This window comes from Pelmatolapia mariae, linkage group LG12, assembly GCF_036321145.2.
Source record: "Pelmatolapia mariae isolate MD_Pm_ZW linkage group LG12, Pm_UMD_F_2, whole genome shotgun sequence".
In the NCBI taxonomy this organism is placed as follows: domain Eukaryota; kingdom Metazoa; phylum Chordata; class Actinopteri; order Cichliformes; family Cichlidae; genus Pelmatolapia; species Pelmatolapia mariae.
This window is the reverse complement of record NC_086237.1, coordinates 30,926,925-30,941,957: the sequence shown is the minus strand read 5'-3', so window position 1 is coordinate 30,941,957 and position 15,033 is coordinate 30,926,925. Positions and strand designations below refer to the sequence as shown.

Here is a 15,033-nt window from a genome sequence, read left to right as displayed (position 1 = left end):
TTAACAAAAGAGCCTTTAAATTAGCAGCTTGCTTTCAGAATCTGCAACAAAATCAGCTCACTAAATGAATTTATGGGGATTTTAAATAACCTAGAGGCAGTTACTCTGGGCTGAAAATGTTTTTCCTGAATACTGCTACTCCCTGTAGGCCAACACAATGACCTTTACTGTTCTTTTAGTCATAATTGGCACTGAAAGTCAAAAAGGTTGGTTATTTGTGTTGTATTTTACTTTTTATATTCACTGTTTTCCACTGTGTATCTGTGTTTTTTATACAACTACCATTAATACTATTGGTGTCTGTCTTGGCAAGAACAATGTGGATGTGAATTTTTAATTTTATCAGTCATATTATTAAATAAAGGTTATGTCACAGTCCTCTATCTGTTGGATATTTTTGTTTATTCGAAATATCTTTTGATTCCCCATTTTTTTATATTCCTAAGTGTCAGGTTCACATGTCTTAGTCCCGGTCTCAGTGATTGTTACTTCCTGTTTTATTTTGATAGGCCCTTGTCTCGTGTATTGTGCTTAGTTTTACTCCCCCTTGTCTCAATAGTCAGATTTCCTTCAGTGTATTCCCCGGTGTTTTCAGGTAATGCCTAGTGTGTATATATTGTCTGAGTCTCCCTTTGTTCCTGTTGTGATGTCCCTAGTGGTTGTGTCCTACCTTGAAGTATGTTTAGATTTGTTTTTTTCACCTTGTATTATTTTTGTATCCAGTTTAGGTTAAATAAAAGCGCTTTTAGTTTACTCCTCATGTTTTCAAGTCTTGCATTTGCATCCTACTCATGCCTGCTGCACAGTCAGCTTGCCTGACAGTGCCTGAGTGTCTGCATTTGGGTCTTCATCTTCACAACAAATATGACAGGTTAAGTAAAAAAATAAAAAAATGCTTATGGCAAGCAGAGCAAAACTGAATCACAAAGGAAAATTACGGGTAGAAGAAATCAGTTCAGTGATGCTAAAAGAGCTGCAGGCTTTAGTAATGAATCCCTGTGAGATTGTCACAGTAAGTGAGAGCAGCTTTAATTTATTTGTAGTAGATATTTGCAAACCACTTTCCCTTCTTTTTTCACACATGTTAACCAAATCATTTCTTCCCTATTTTTGTTAAAAAGACTAAAAGCCTGAAAGTGTTTTATTCTTGGATTCTTAGTGTGAAAATAGTGCACAACACATAATGATTCAACAATTACGAGCCCCTACAGACAACAGAAAAGGTGAGAAAACATGCACACTCACTGCGAATTAAGGCACTGTTGCTGACATTATTTGTGTTTTATTGGTTTCTGAAAATGGCTTACACTATGTGTAGAAAAGATGTATAAGTGGGGCCGATGACATTCAAGATACAGCAGAAGTATTTTCATGCAGGAAGTCTTAAGGAGTTAAATGTTGGGCAGTCGTGTTATAAATTATGTTAGAATACCCGAGAAGGACATTTGAGAGTGAAGTCATTCTGGGAGAATGGCTTAAAGAAGCTCATGACTCTGTGAAAACACAGCAATATGAAAAAAAAAATGAAAGTAAAAGTGATGGAAAGAGGTCTGAGACAGAGAGAGCGGTGTATCCTTGCAATGTTATAACACCGGATGGGAGTTTCCATTAATAATTTATGAGTGATTAACGAGGCCACAGCAGATTCACTTTCTCTCACTTTCTCGCTGACTCTTTGTGTCAGTGTGACTCAAACTTAGCCAGCAGAGTTCATCTGTACTCCTCTGTCGCTTCTTCAAGGTCAGCATGAATTTAAACATGCCATTTTTTCTAATGGCCAACAGGGGATAACTCCTCTGGTTGCAAAATGAAGTCAGATTGTAAAGAAGCTTACAGAGAAAATGTACTTTTAAGTCTTACTGAATACAGCATGATGTTCGTTTTACAAATTAAAGTCCCACTTAGAGGCAAACAGATGAGAAAGCAGGGTGTGCGTTGGGTTGAACTAGCTTGGGCATACAGAGCCACCCAGGCTCTGCCAGATCGGATCTGACAGGGGTGGAGTGACACCTAAAAACACAGCTAAACATCACAATGGGACCTGACAGTGTTTTTTGGGGTTGTTGTTTTTTTTGCATATTTGTCAAATGTAAATGTTTCAGAATGTTATATCCAGTTTATAAAAATTAAATTTATTAAGGAAATAAAAAGTTATCCAAGTCTACCTCCACCTGTGTGAAAAGGTAAGGTTTCTTGCACCCCTTTTTAAATCCTGAACCCAATTTATTTGGAAAGCTAAGATCAGTTTCACTAGTCACACTCAGACCTGATTACTGTCAGATCTGCTAGATCAAGAAACCTCTTAAACAAAACCTGTGCGACACAGTGAAGTGGGTTAAAAGATCACAAAAACAGCACATCATGCCACGATCTAAAAAAACAGTTAAGAAACAAAGTCACTGAGATTTATCAGTCTAGAAAGGGTTACAAAGCCATTTCTAAGGCTTTGGGACTCCAGTGAACTCCAGTGAGAACCATTATCCTCAAAGCGAGAAAATCTGTAACAGTGGTGAATCATCCCAGGTGTGACCAAAATTAGAGCGCATCAGCGACTCATCCAGGAGGTCTCACAAGAACCCAGAAGATCTAAAAAACTGCAGGCATCACTTGCTTCAGTTAAGGTCAGAGTTCAACAATAAAAAAGAGACTTTCTTCATGTAAAACTGCATTTCTTTAAATTTGCTCAGGTTATTTTTGCTTTATATTAAAAATTATTTGATGATCTGAAAAATTTGAGTGTGGCAAACATGGAAAAAAAAAAGAAATCAGGAAGGGGACAGTTACTTTTTCACAGGACTGTATATACAGTCTGTACTGAGACCATTGACGTGCATTCGAAGCACATCTACAGAGGACGATATAGAGAGTGTGCAGACTATAAATAGACCAAGACCACAATGTCTATACACAGTTGTGTTTGTGTGACTTTGATGGACACTACATTGACTCACACCGATTTCAGCGAGACTGCTGTTACTGATGTTGTGTTAGTTTCTTATAATGGCTTACACTGTTTTTAGAAAAGAAGTATAAATGAGGCTGAACCCATTCAAGATACAGCAAAAATATTTTCATATTGTCGTTCTTAAAGAGTTAAATGTTGTCCAGTCGTGTTGTGGTGTTTAACCATAACCCTAAAATCTTGCCTGAAAAAAAATGAATGATTTATGTTGCTTTCTGTGCCCATAGGCAAGACACAATCGCACCATGTGACTGTGTAAACGTCCCCACAGGGAGAGTTAAACCAGCACACACCTCCACATATAACTGTTGCACCTACAGAATAACAACCAGTCAGGCTGCAGCTCAGTGATACTGCACTTTCAGAGTTCACTAAAACCCTCCACCTGCACAGAAACAATCATAGATTAGCCAGATACAGCTGGTGAGCGAAGTTTTGTTCTGAGGATAATCTGAAAGTGATTTAGGAGTGACACCTTCATTATAAAGAGTTTGGAGGACTGTGTCATTTTCTGCCATTTTAAACACACAAGAGTAGAAGCCAGTGTGTGTATGTGTGTGTGCACTCTTATATAAGCGACAAACATTAGCATGTATGAATAGTGATAGAAGCTCTCCCCTTTTAGTGGGGACTGTTTCATTATAAGCAATAGTAAATGTATAGGGTTACTCTACGCTAGAATTAAATAGCTTTTTATCATTTTTTTCTTATCTTGTGCACACAATTTTACAAGTAAAAGAAAACTTTAATATTTTTTCAGGTTATTAAATCTGAAGTAAGGAAGTAATCTGAAAAAAATATTAATCTACAATGTGTCAAGGAGCCACATTTTTTCACTAAGCAATATTGGATCTACATTGCAGACAGCATTAGTAAACAGGGAACACCACATAGTGTAAATAATGTATGCTATAACCAGCGATATCCGCTCATCGCACAATTGCAAGCACAAAAGCTTCAGTTTGCACGTTGGTTTGATTGGGGATTCTAAATTGGCTGTGAGTGTTTGTCTCTGTGGTTCAGCCTTGCAACTGACTGCCAGCCTGTCCAGGCTCTATGCCACCTTTTCCCTTATGATAGCTGTTTCATTGTCCTGTGGTTTTGAACCCACGGTTTGGGTTTGTTGAGACTTTCTGGTTAAGTATTAAAAATTCTGTTTGATTATGGTTTTCTGGTTTTTGTTGCTTGGAGCTCTTATACTCCAGGTTTTCTTTACTTCTGTAAGTGTCAGCCTCATAGTCTCAATCAGGTTTTAGTTTTCCTTTGATTTGACTTCTGCTTATTATTTCTTGTGTTAATTTCTAGTTATTTCCTGTTGATTAGTATTACAGGGTTTTTTCATTCCTTGGTATCTGTACCTTCATGTTGTATCAGGTTTATTGTCACTGCGTTTAGTCTTCAGTTCTTGTTAGAGTTAGAATTACTTGGTTTAGCTTCATTGCTTTAGTTAATCACTTAATGACTCATTGTATCTGGTTGTTAAGGTTTCATTTCTGTGTCATGTTACTTCCTGTTTTATTTGTCTCTTATGCCATATTTTAGTTTTAGTTTTCCATGTCTCGTTATCTGATTTAGTTCAGCTGTGTCTAGTTTCCTAGGTGTCTCCACTCTCCCCCAAAATTTACTGTCTCCCACCATAGTCTCAAGAGCATGGAAGAGATTCCAGGAGATAGTTACTCTGGGAGAGCTGAAGGTTATTACCCATCAGCAGAGTCAGTACCTGCTCCTCTCTATAAGGAGGAACAGCCAACAAAATGACCTCCCGCAGCCCACTGGTGGGAAAGTCTCTGACCAAACAATCAGAAACAGATTTCATGAGGGTGGCCTGAGGACTAGCACAAGTGCCCTGTGCTTTTCACACATAAACAAGTTCACTCTGAGCACATGTATCTAATGTTAAAGGGTCTGGAGAAGCTGTGAAGAACGTTATGCTCCCTGTAACATGGTTCTTCACAACCAGTTTGGTTGTGGGTCAATGATGGTCTGGAGAGGCATATCCTTGGATGGACACACAGACTTCTACAAGCTAGGCAATGATGCCCTGACTGCCATTAGGTGTTGAGATGAAATCTTTGGCCCTATTCTCAGCCTTGTGTGATGAGAGTATATAAGTAGTTCCTGTAGAATGAAGGCATTGATACTGCTGACTGGCTCCATGGTTGCCTGATCTAAATCCAGCAGAACACCTCTGGGACATTATGTTTTAATCCATCTGATGCCGCCAGGTTGCACCTCAGCATGTAAAGAAGCTCAGTGATGCCCTGGTCCAGATCTGGGAGGAGATTCCCAAGACACCCTCTGTCGTATCATTAGGAGCATGCCCTGACATTGTCGAGGATGCATACAAACATGTAAGTTCATACAAACTGCTGAACTGCCACATCACTTTTTCACTTTGATTTTTTGGGGCATCTTTGTAGGCTGATAATTTTCATTTGCATCAAATGATGCAGCATCCTTTCATTCCTAACACATTACCCAATCCATATCAGTATATATATCCAGAATGATTCTTTTTCACATTGAGATCTGATGTGTTTTTAAAGTGTTCCTTTAATTTTTTGAGAGGTTTATATGATGTTCCTGACATATTGCCTGTGCTCTCAGCCTGTTTGTTTTCCCTATTTGCTCTGCCTTCTGTGCATTTGTTTTTGTTTGTTTTTTAAGACCTTTAGATTCTGCAGTTGAATTTCTGTTCTGGATTTTCATGTACTTCATACTTCAACTGAATAATTTCTCTCTCTTTTCTTTTGTTTTATCAAGGTTTGTGTCAGGGGTCTGCATTAGGGACTTTTTATGCACCATCTGACAAGCCGGGACATACACCAGCCCCCATGACCCTGAACTGGGTAAGCAGAAGAAAATGGCTGGATAGACCATTATTGTTTGTGAACAAGGTTACATGATTCAGTCCTCTCCTGTTCCTCTCTCTCTCTTCTTACAGAAAAGCTGGATAATGCCACAGAGTAACCATTATGGTGGTTGGTAATTGGACCATTAAGCAAGTGCAACATTAATTCCTTCAAATTCTGCTCGCTCTGTTAACTGAATGCCATTTAAATTATATTTAATCAGCTACTGTTGTTGTAAAATACACATCTGTCATGCAAGTTTGGAAACACCAGCTTAGTGTGCAGTCATTTCAGCTTAATCTCTAGAAACAGTTGCATGGAAACAGTCCCTGTAGACAGCAAAGTTTTAAAAGCTATCAACTGGCTAACCTGGGAACCACAAAGCACTGGTTGAGAAGTTCCCAGACTGGTTCTACTGGAACCAGGGGGGAAAAGGGAGAAAATAAAAAAATGTATGTTATTTCTTCTGTTTTCATCCTAACTACTACAACACAAACCTTTATTGTCTCCCAAGTTGTCTCTGTTTCCTATTTATTGTTAAGCATTCCTTTGTAGAACTCTGAGGAGATCTAATTGATCCACAGGGCTGCATCTCAAAGCCTTAACATGATTTTAGACAGAATGAAACTGAGCGTATGCACACATACACCAACACATCCACAATGGGAAAACAACAGTCATTTCATTAGCCCCTCATTTTAATATTTATTGTGTCTCCTCTCCCTGGATGTCTGCACAAATCTGTTCTCAATCGCTCCATCTCGTCACCTCTTCATTCCTTCCAATTTATTTCACAGTCAATCACTCCTTCTCCATCTCTCTCCCACCTGCAGGGGCACCTCCCCCTCCTCCCCCTCACACACATAATGTCACCTGTCACCATGCTCCTCTCCAGGTGAAGCAGAGATACCAGCTGGGATCTAAACAGAAGGGAAGGCAGACTCAGCCTCTGCATGCCCATGTGTGCTTGCATATGCAGGGAGATAAGGCAAGCAGGCAGAAGGAGGAGCATGGTGACAAGGACTGACAGCACAAAGGGAGAAGTACAGTGAATACTTGTTAAACCCTCGCACATAACCCATCCAGGCTTCCAGCAGAGCGAGATGCTCTTAAATCTCTGCCTTGCATTTGTGAAGCAGCATGAGAACAACACAGCTTCACGGGGAGTTGGTTCATTTTGTTGGCACAGTGTGTTGACAAATAACATGGCACAGACTGGCTCTAAAATAGGAAACACCTGGAGTTATGACATCACTGGCAGCAGAAAAATGAAAAGATTGTGCTTGTCCTTTTAAAAGAAATGAAATAAAGGAAAATTCTTCTTATTTAAAACATCTAAATGACAAGAAGTCAGCCGGAGAAAACTCTTGGATAACGCCCTCTGTGTTCAGCACGGCGAAACTAAAACTGCCATGAGGATCAGGAACCAGCAGATCCTTACAAACAATAGAATGTGGAGTTTAAAAGAGATGATTGGTCTAATGAAAAGAAACAATTAAGCTGCCTTATGAGCAAAGTAGGAGCAAAACATCTGATCCATACCAAATATGTCTCTTGAGAGTCCTCCATCTTTATGGAGAGGAACTTCTGAGTGTTTTTTGTCTGACTGGAAGCAGCTGGGGTAAATATACCCCACATGTCATCACCTTGTTAGGTTTTCCTTTGTTTTTAATGGCAAGTGTGTTATATGCTCTTGTTTGATTTTCACCAACTTAATATAGCTCCTCGGCTGCTAAATGCTTCATCAAGTCCACCAGCTGGTTTGATACTAAGCAGGAAGTGTACCGATGGTTGATTTTATCAGGGTTTTTTTGTTTTCTTTTTTTGTAAAAAGCATCTTGCAGTAGCTGGAAACCATGTTACTGGTGAGATTTGACCAAAATTGCAAAACTGCATCTGTAACACAAAAATAGCAAGCTGAAATGACGCTAAGGAGCTCCACAGAGATGAAGGAGCACCATGCAGAGCCTGGTAGTGATTCCTTATGGTTTTGTTGCTAAGAGCCCATAGTACATATGTCATTTAATCATGTTAATGTACATTCATGCAGCTTTACATCCTTAAATGACTACAAACTGCACACTCCTTGTCTTTATTTCCTCTCTCTGTTTTACCACCAAAAGAAAAAACAGGGCATTGTTCCCATGTCACTAACGTTTTTAAATTTAACTGGCAAAGATGTCAAATTTCAGTTTTTAGTCACGTGGCTGCCGCAGCGCCACTGTGCCGAAATTATGCTCATAACAACGCAGTCAAACAACACATCAGGACACCATTCATAATAACAAAGACAGATGGACGCATCGGGACACCATGCTGAAAACACAGCCAAATGGGAGGAAGCACAGCGAGACGACCAAAGTAAAGCCGCAATGATACAGATGCGTTTTGTCAGCTCAGAACTCCACGTGGACAATCAGCCAAAATAGTAGCCCCAGGAGGTCAGCGTGACTTCAAAAAAAGAGTGTGACGTGGACACTCTGATGGACAGACCTCAATTCTTTTTCTCCAGCAAACAGGAGTAGCCTTACTTATCTCATACTGGGATTCTGAGCAGTCTGAAATATGCTTTTTTTATTTAGCTCCTCCCCCTTTAAGCCAACCCTCAGCTTAAACCAAGTCTCTTCTGACTGGCTGAGCCTACCAAACAGAGCGGGAGGTTTGACGGGCTGCTATACCCATAGGGACAGTGTATGCCTGAAATTATCATATTGATATCCTCTCTCTGACATTAATATCCAAAATTAAAAGTGATGTTTTTGCAAGTTGAGCTCATTAATTACTTTTACCATTTTTAATATGAGCTTCCACCATTAATTATTTTAAAAATGTCTTCATTTTTGATTGGGTCTAAACCTAATGAAGGCACAGTTATAATGGTGGAAATGCGCTGCACAGTTACGTAACAGTCAAATATTGATACAGCCAATGTATTGATTTTGTAAAGCACAGACAGCAATTGTTGTGCTGCCAGCAGTGACAAGAGATCAGAAAACGCTCATACGTGTCATTACAGAGGATGATAATGATTGGTGCATTTATATTAGTTCATCTTCTTCTTGACTGGTTTGTTTCCTTCTAGCTTCTGTCTCTTTGTTCGATGAGATCCTGTCAACTATGTATGCAATACCTCTCCTTCTCTTTGTAAAGTCATTTGCCAGATAAATTAAATCACACACCCAACTGCATATACAGCATCTGAATCAAATAAATAGGTGATAAAGTGATAAAGCTTTGACAATGAGTCCAATTCTGTTCTCAGATTTCTGCAGAAGGTAGCAAGCAGAGCTGTAACCTTTACTGTAAGCAGACAGAAAATATCTGCATTACTGTATATGTTGTTGCGATGTGGCACAGTGCGGCTCTATATGTGAAGTCAGCAGCATGATGAAGAAAATATAAAATATGAAAGCAGACTGATGGTCGACAGCTGATACTATTTGTGTCCTAAACGCTTCAGCCTCTCAGTATGGCTGTCAGTGCGAATCATTGTGTCTGTGGGAGGATAGCACATCCATATGGACTGCATGCTGTGTGTGTTTGCGCGCGCACGTGTGTGTGTGTGTGTGTGTGTGTGTGTGTGTGTGTGTGTGTGTGTGTGTGTGTGTGTGTGTGTGTGTGTGTGTGTGTGTGTGTGTGTCAGAGAAGAGCAAGAGTGAGTCTTATATTGATGTGTGAGCCTGCATGTGGTGAAAGAATTAATACTCTGGGGAGGCTCAGAGCTACAGAAGAGACATGTTTCAATTATCAGCCCCTCCTCCTTCACACACACACACACACACACACACACACACACACACACACACACACACACACACACACTTACACTTCAGTCAGTCCCAAACATATCACATTGCTTCGTTCTTCTCCGGACAGGTCAATAAAAATACTGGCAGATAATAACGACACATACTGATCAGTGATTGATATTCTTCAGCAGCATCTTTGCACCTCACTGTATTTTTACCCTTTTAGGTCAATAATACTACGTTTTGCTTGGTAATATGAAGTTGGCTGTGTGTGTGTGTGTGTGTGTGTGTGTGTGTGTGTGTGTGTGTGTGTGTGTGTGTGTGTGTGTGTGTGTGTGTGTGTGTGTGTGCGTGCATGTGCGTGTGTGTGTGTGTGTGTTTAGCTTCCTGGTAATATAAGCTATGGTAATCATAAGACAAATGGAAGACTTTGGAAAAACAAAACAAAACAACTTGACCTTGGTGAGCTAAAAGTTTTCTGTTGTTTTTCAGAAGCTCTCTTTTGTGTTTGCTGATGAAGTTTGATCAGAACTGTGCGGTGCCCATCCCTGTTCCCACTTCAACGGATACAGTTACCAGACCTGGTAAATTATTTAATGAGTCTAAAACTTCCAATCACCCCACCTATTGAGCAGGTGGGTCCCGAAGACACAGTATCAGGTGCAGCATTAGGGTGAGGGTGGGTGTGTTGCCGTCAGCCTGTCTACCACAGATTCACTCATCTTGCAGGCTTATGTGTGTAATAGCTATGATGGGTAAACTCCCCTAAAGCAAAATTCCACTATAAAATACTTGTTTTGTGGTCTTTACTTGCAGTACAGTAGTAGAAAGATTTAAATAAAAACACTTATAACAGGGAGAAGTATGACTGTGGGCTGTTTTCCATCCCAGACCTATGGAAGTTTCTGTAATTCAAACAAACAAACAAACATTTTTTGCCATTCGTAACTCAAAATTTTGCATTATTATCTTGAAATTTTGGCTAACTTGAAATTAGGGTTAGATTTAGGGTTAGTCTAAGACTGACTAACAGAAAGTATTTTCAGTGGCAGGACCTCGTACATACAATACAATATGGCATACATCTCTATCTATTTCTATCTGTGATGGGTCTCTAGCCACACACACCAAAGGTGGAGAAGAAGACAGGTTGTAGGTGTTCGCATACCATGTATGGACATTTAAATTTGTGCCTGCACGCTCAGACTCAAGATTTGAAGGTTCACATGTACATTTTATCATCAGAGAGCCAGCTAATGTTAGTCTTGAGTGTCCTAAAAATCCTATTTTTAATTTAAATCATCACATCTGAGTGTTTATTCACAAAACATCAGATTCCAGCAGTGTTACAGCTACTTAAAAGAGCTTTTCACTATTGCCATGAAACTGCAGCCAACAGAGGCTAATAGTAGCTAACAGCGACAAAAACAGCAGCGCTACCAACAGGTCAGCATATCCTGAACAACTCACCTCAGTACGACTCTCATTGTTCAGAAGTGAATGTGTCTGACCCGTGTTGGACTCCTTCCACAAAGTTTGACATCTTCGTCCACAGTAACTAAAGGTGGACAATTTTAACCTGACATTGACAGCTGAGGTAAACAGCAGACTTACAACCTTCTACAGATAGGGAAAGAACTCTGGGCCGGCTCCAGATCCAGTCCTAACGGTATTAGAAACATGTTGGTTGGCAACATTTTTTATCTCTTTTGCTGACTAAAACATGTTTGTCCTATAGCAGCCACGGTGGCTAAGATTCTGCACTTGAATTGGGAGTGAAAAATAGACTCAGACTATTGAACTCAGTTCACGGCTTAAAGTTTTTTCACATTGTTACTTTAAGAGCTAAAAAGGTAATCAGGGGATATTAGTGATTAAGGAGGATGTTGGGGAAGCTAACAGGGTCAACAAAACATAGGGAGGTTTGGCAGGAATGTGCAGACATGAGGGTCCAGTCCACCCCTCAATACTCGTTTCACGTAATATTTGTAGTTGGCTACAAATATTCTTTTATACACATTTTGAATATTTTGTTTTCAAAAAGCAGTCACCTCTTCTTGCATCACATCTTTATGAAAACATCAAGAGTTTGGAAATTGAGGAGACCAAAATTTAGAGTTTGAAAAGTCAAAAGTTTTCCCACTTTTGTTTGATGTGAGATTTTAGATGTTTAATAGTTCAGGGCCTCCTTTGTCACGTTTTTTTTTTTGTTTGTTTGTTTGTTTGCTTGTTTCATAATACATCAGAAGGATTGCTGCTACAGCTCACCTGGTTGAACTGGTGTCTGATGTACCAAAGGCTGAAGTCCTCATTGCTTGGGCCTGGTTTGAGTCTGCCCCAGACCACTTCCTGCGTGTCATTCTCCCCCTCGCTCTCCACTTTCCTGTTAACTGTCTGCCCTGTCCTGTCAAATGAAGGCTAAAATTCCAAAAGTAAAAATTAAAAAGAATAAACAAACACCAAATGTTTTCACTGGATGACAGGTCTGAATTGTAGGTTAGTTTGAAATACGCAAAGACTTCCCAAAGAAGAAAAAGTCTGAATGGCAGCATATTTTGCTCTAAAATGTGCATCACCCAGCTTTAATGGCGCCTTCAAAGATCCTCAATTGCCAGTGTGATGTGCACTAATACACAGACCCTGGCTTTTAAACTGTACGCTGATGGTAATCCAGATGGTTGCTTTCCTCTTTAGACTGCAGGGCTCAGTGTCTATGATTTTCAGAAACAGCCGATTCTGGAAAAATTTGCTGTTGGTCACACAGCTTTCAGGACAGTTCTCCACTTTTTTCAGTCCATCTTACATGAACTCAGGGCCAAAAATGAGGGCCTATCTGGGTTTGTTTTTCCTTTTTGCACGGTTGAATTTTAATTTGCATCAGTAGATGAAACAACGAGCTGCACTGACAGCGGTTTTTAGAGGAGTTTCTGAGCCTGTGCAGTAATTTCCGCCACAGAATCATGCCTGCTTTAAATGCAGCACTATCTTAGATCCTTAAGATCACAGCCATGCTATTTTGGTTTTCAGCCTTGTCGCTGTACCGCCGATAACAATATCCTAAAATTCTCTTAATAATGAAAACGTGATTCCTAAATGACTAAACCACTTGCCCGTGCATCCTGTCCCACAGAGGTGAAAGACTCAGCCTCTCTAGGATATTCTCATAGAGCCAGTCATTTTACTAATTAACTGCATTAACTACAAAGTGTTCCACCAGGTGATTTTTTTACAGCTTTCACAGTTTTGGGGACATTTAGTGGTGGAATCAAATTCAAACTGAGCATATATATTTTTCAAACAGCCAGTGTTTCTTAGTTTCAGTAATTTCTTTGTACCATTTTTAGTTAAATATAAGTTTTAAACTATGTCACTGTGTTCAGTTTTTTACTGACATTTTAAAAACTGAAAAAACACCAGACCTTGGAAGTTTTAAGTAAACATTACTCAGGTATCAAACAAGCATTAAACCAGACGAAACAACAACAGGAGAGAATAAAAGCAATGGGTAAATTCACATTTATCATTATCCAAATGAATATTTTTCAAACTGAGGAGGAGTGTGGCATAAAATATAGAAATGTCAGGCTCACTCTTTCAACAGGCACTCTGATATTGCTGAAAATGACTCAGAATGAGAAAACAACTACCAACAATATTGATCACGCAGTCATTCTACAGCAAATAATAAACTGAAGTGAGTCACCCACTGAAACAGCAGGTGTCCAGCTCCCTCACAGCGTGATTTAATTCAAACACCTGCATGTCAATAGCCAGAGAGAAAGAAGAGATAAAATGATGAGGTAGAGGTCCTGCAACCGTCAACCTACAAACTGGAGGAAATAACAGCTGCTAAATGCAGAAAAGAAAAAATGCCAAGCATTGCTTTGTCCATGAAATGTCAGAATTTGCTTCTTTTTTTGTACTTTGTGCCCCTGCATTAGGTATTTTTCATCTTAAACATCATATATAAATACAGCATGGTGACTGAAAGAACCACAAGTGTACACGCATACGTCCATGCACACAGACCTCAGCTCTCCATCCGATGTTCATGTGATTTATTGACCAATTTACTGACTGACTTATTGACCCACCGAGTGACCGATGATGAGTATCATCAATCTCAAAGAGGCTCTGCACTGTCCTCAAGCTTGTACTCCAACCAATCAAAATCTCACCACTCAGAGCTCGATGCACTTGTGAGTTGTTTGCGTGTGACCACCAGCTCCTGTCTGAGATTATCAGAATTTTATGTTGAAACTGTTACACACATGTTGCAGCCTCCCTTCTCCTGCTGAATGATGTGTGTCTTTCCTTTCTTAAATTATATTTTGCACAGGGTTGCCCTTGTTTTCCAGCCCGCTATATAAAAAAAAAACAGTCATAAAGGGAGAAACTTGTTCTTTCTGGGAGAATTAATAAGCACTGCCTTGCAAGGTGGTAGAAGTCACTTTGGGGAGGCTGGGCTTTCACTTTACAGTCTATTACCTCGGATTTAGACTCAGAGGCTGCTTGTTGTTGAGGTCTGAGCTCCTAAATTGATTCATCAGCACGGAGGAAAACACACACACCGGCAGAATTACCAGCACAATCCCACTCTTTAGTTAGAATCGAGGATTATTACAGATTTGAAGTCACGAGTGAATCACATAAAGGAGGTCTATTTCACGCACACACATTAATGACATGAATAAACCACACGTTATAAAGAATTTGATGACAGAGAGCAAAAGTCGCGGTGGGAGACGTGATGCCAAGTGACACTTGCTGTCTGCAGGATTTCTGCTGCGCGCTAAAAGCGAAGCGTCTCCTCCACAGGCAGCTTCCACAGCTGCAATTACATAACTTCACTCCGAAACTCAGCTCTCGGCAAAAGTGAGAGGGAATGAGCCAACGAGGTCCGCGAAGAAAGAAAGAAAAATTGGTTAAAAATATAAATCAAGCCAACAAGTAGCCGGTAGAGGAGATGCCACGCGTTAATTCAACTTAAGACGCGTATTTGCTTTTGCAACCTGCAGAAAAGCCTCCTTTCAGCGCACCGCCTTTTTTAAATGCCCGATAACAGAAAATAATCATTCGATGTTGATCTTACCTGCATGCTTTCCTGTGTTGTAACGGCGACAATGATGGCTGATTTCTGCAGAGTGTGTCCTCTCTGCGCGGACTCTCAACCTCCGACTGCCGCTGCTCTGGATGCAAAGGAATGCACACACACACACACACACACACACACACACACACACACACACACACACACACACACACACACACACACACACACAGATCCACGGAAGGGGCGGGGGTGGAGTAAGGGGTGCAGCTGGAGGAAACAAGTGGACTTACAGCCTGATGATGTGAAGTCAACAGGCTGGCCGTGGGTTTAATTCCGCTGGGATGTTGATGTTGTCTGAAATAGCATATGCAGAATATTTAAGACACATTCTGTGATGCACTTTTCTTCATGCTTTTT

At 40.2% G+C, this 15,033-nt stretch overlaps 1 protein-coding gene across 2 annotated transcripts in view; it reads right to left on the bottom strand.

The window, feature by feature from the left end:
- kcnip3b (Kv channel interacting protein 3b, calsenilin) overlaps nt 1–14,786 on the bottom strand; it is a 56,336-nt gene extending 41,550 nt beyond the window's left edge. The window contains exons 1-2 of one of the 2 annotated variants that reach the window (XM_063490696.1): nt 14,656–14,774; nt 11,832–11,981 (exon numbers count right to left, since the gene is read on the bottom strand). In XM_063490696.1, coding sequence (XP_063346766.1) covers nt 11,832–11,981; nt 14,656–14,661 — 156 coding nt within the window. In that variant the 5' untranslated portion in view covers nt 14,662–14,774. Of the gene's footprint in view, nt 1–11,831; nt 11,982–14,655 lie in introns of both variants that reach the window. The other variant, XM_063490697.1, reaches the window with a different exon arrangement.
- Between the last annotated feature and the right edge of the window lie 247 nt (nt 14,787–15,033).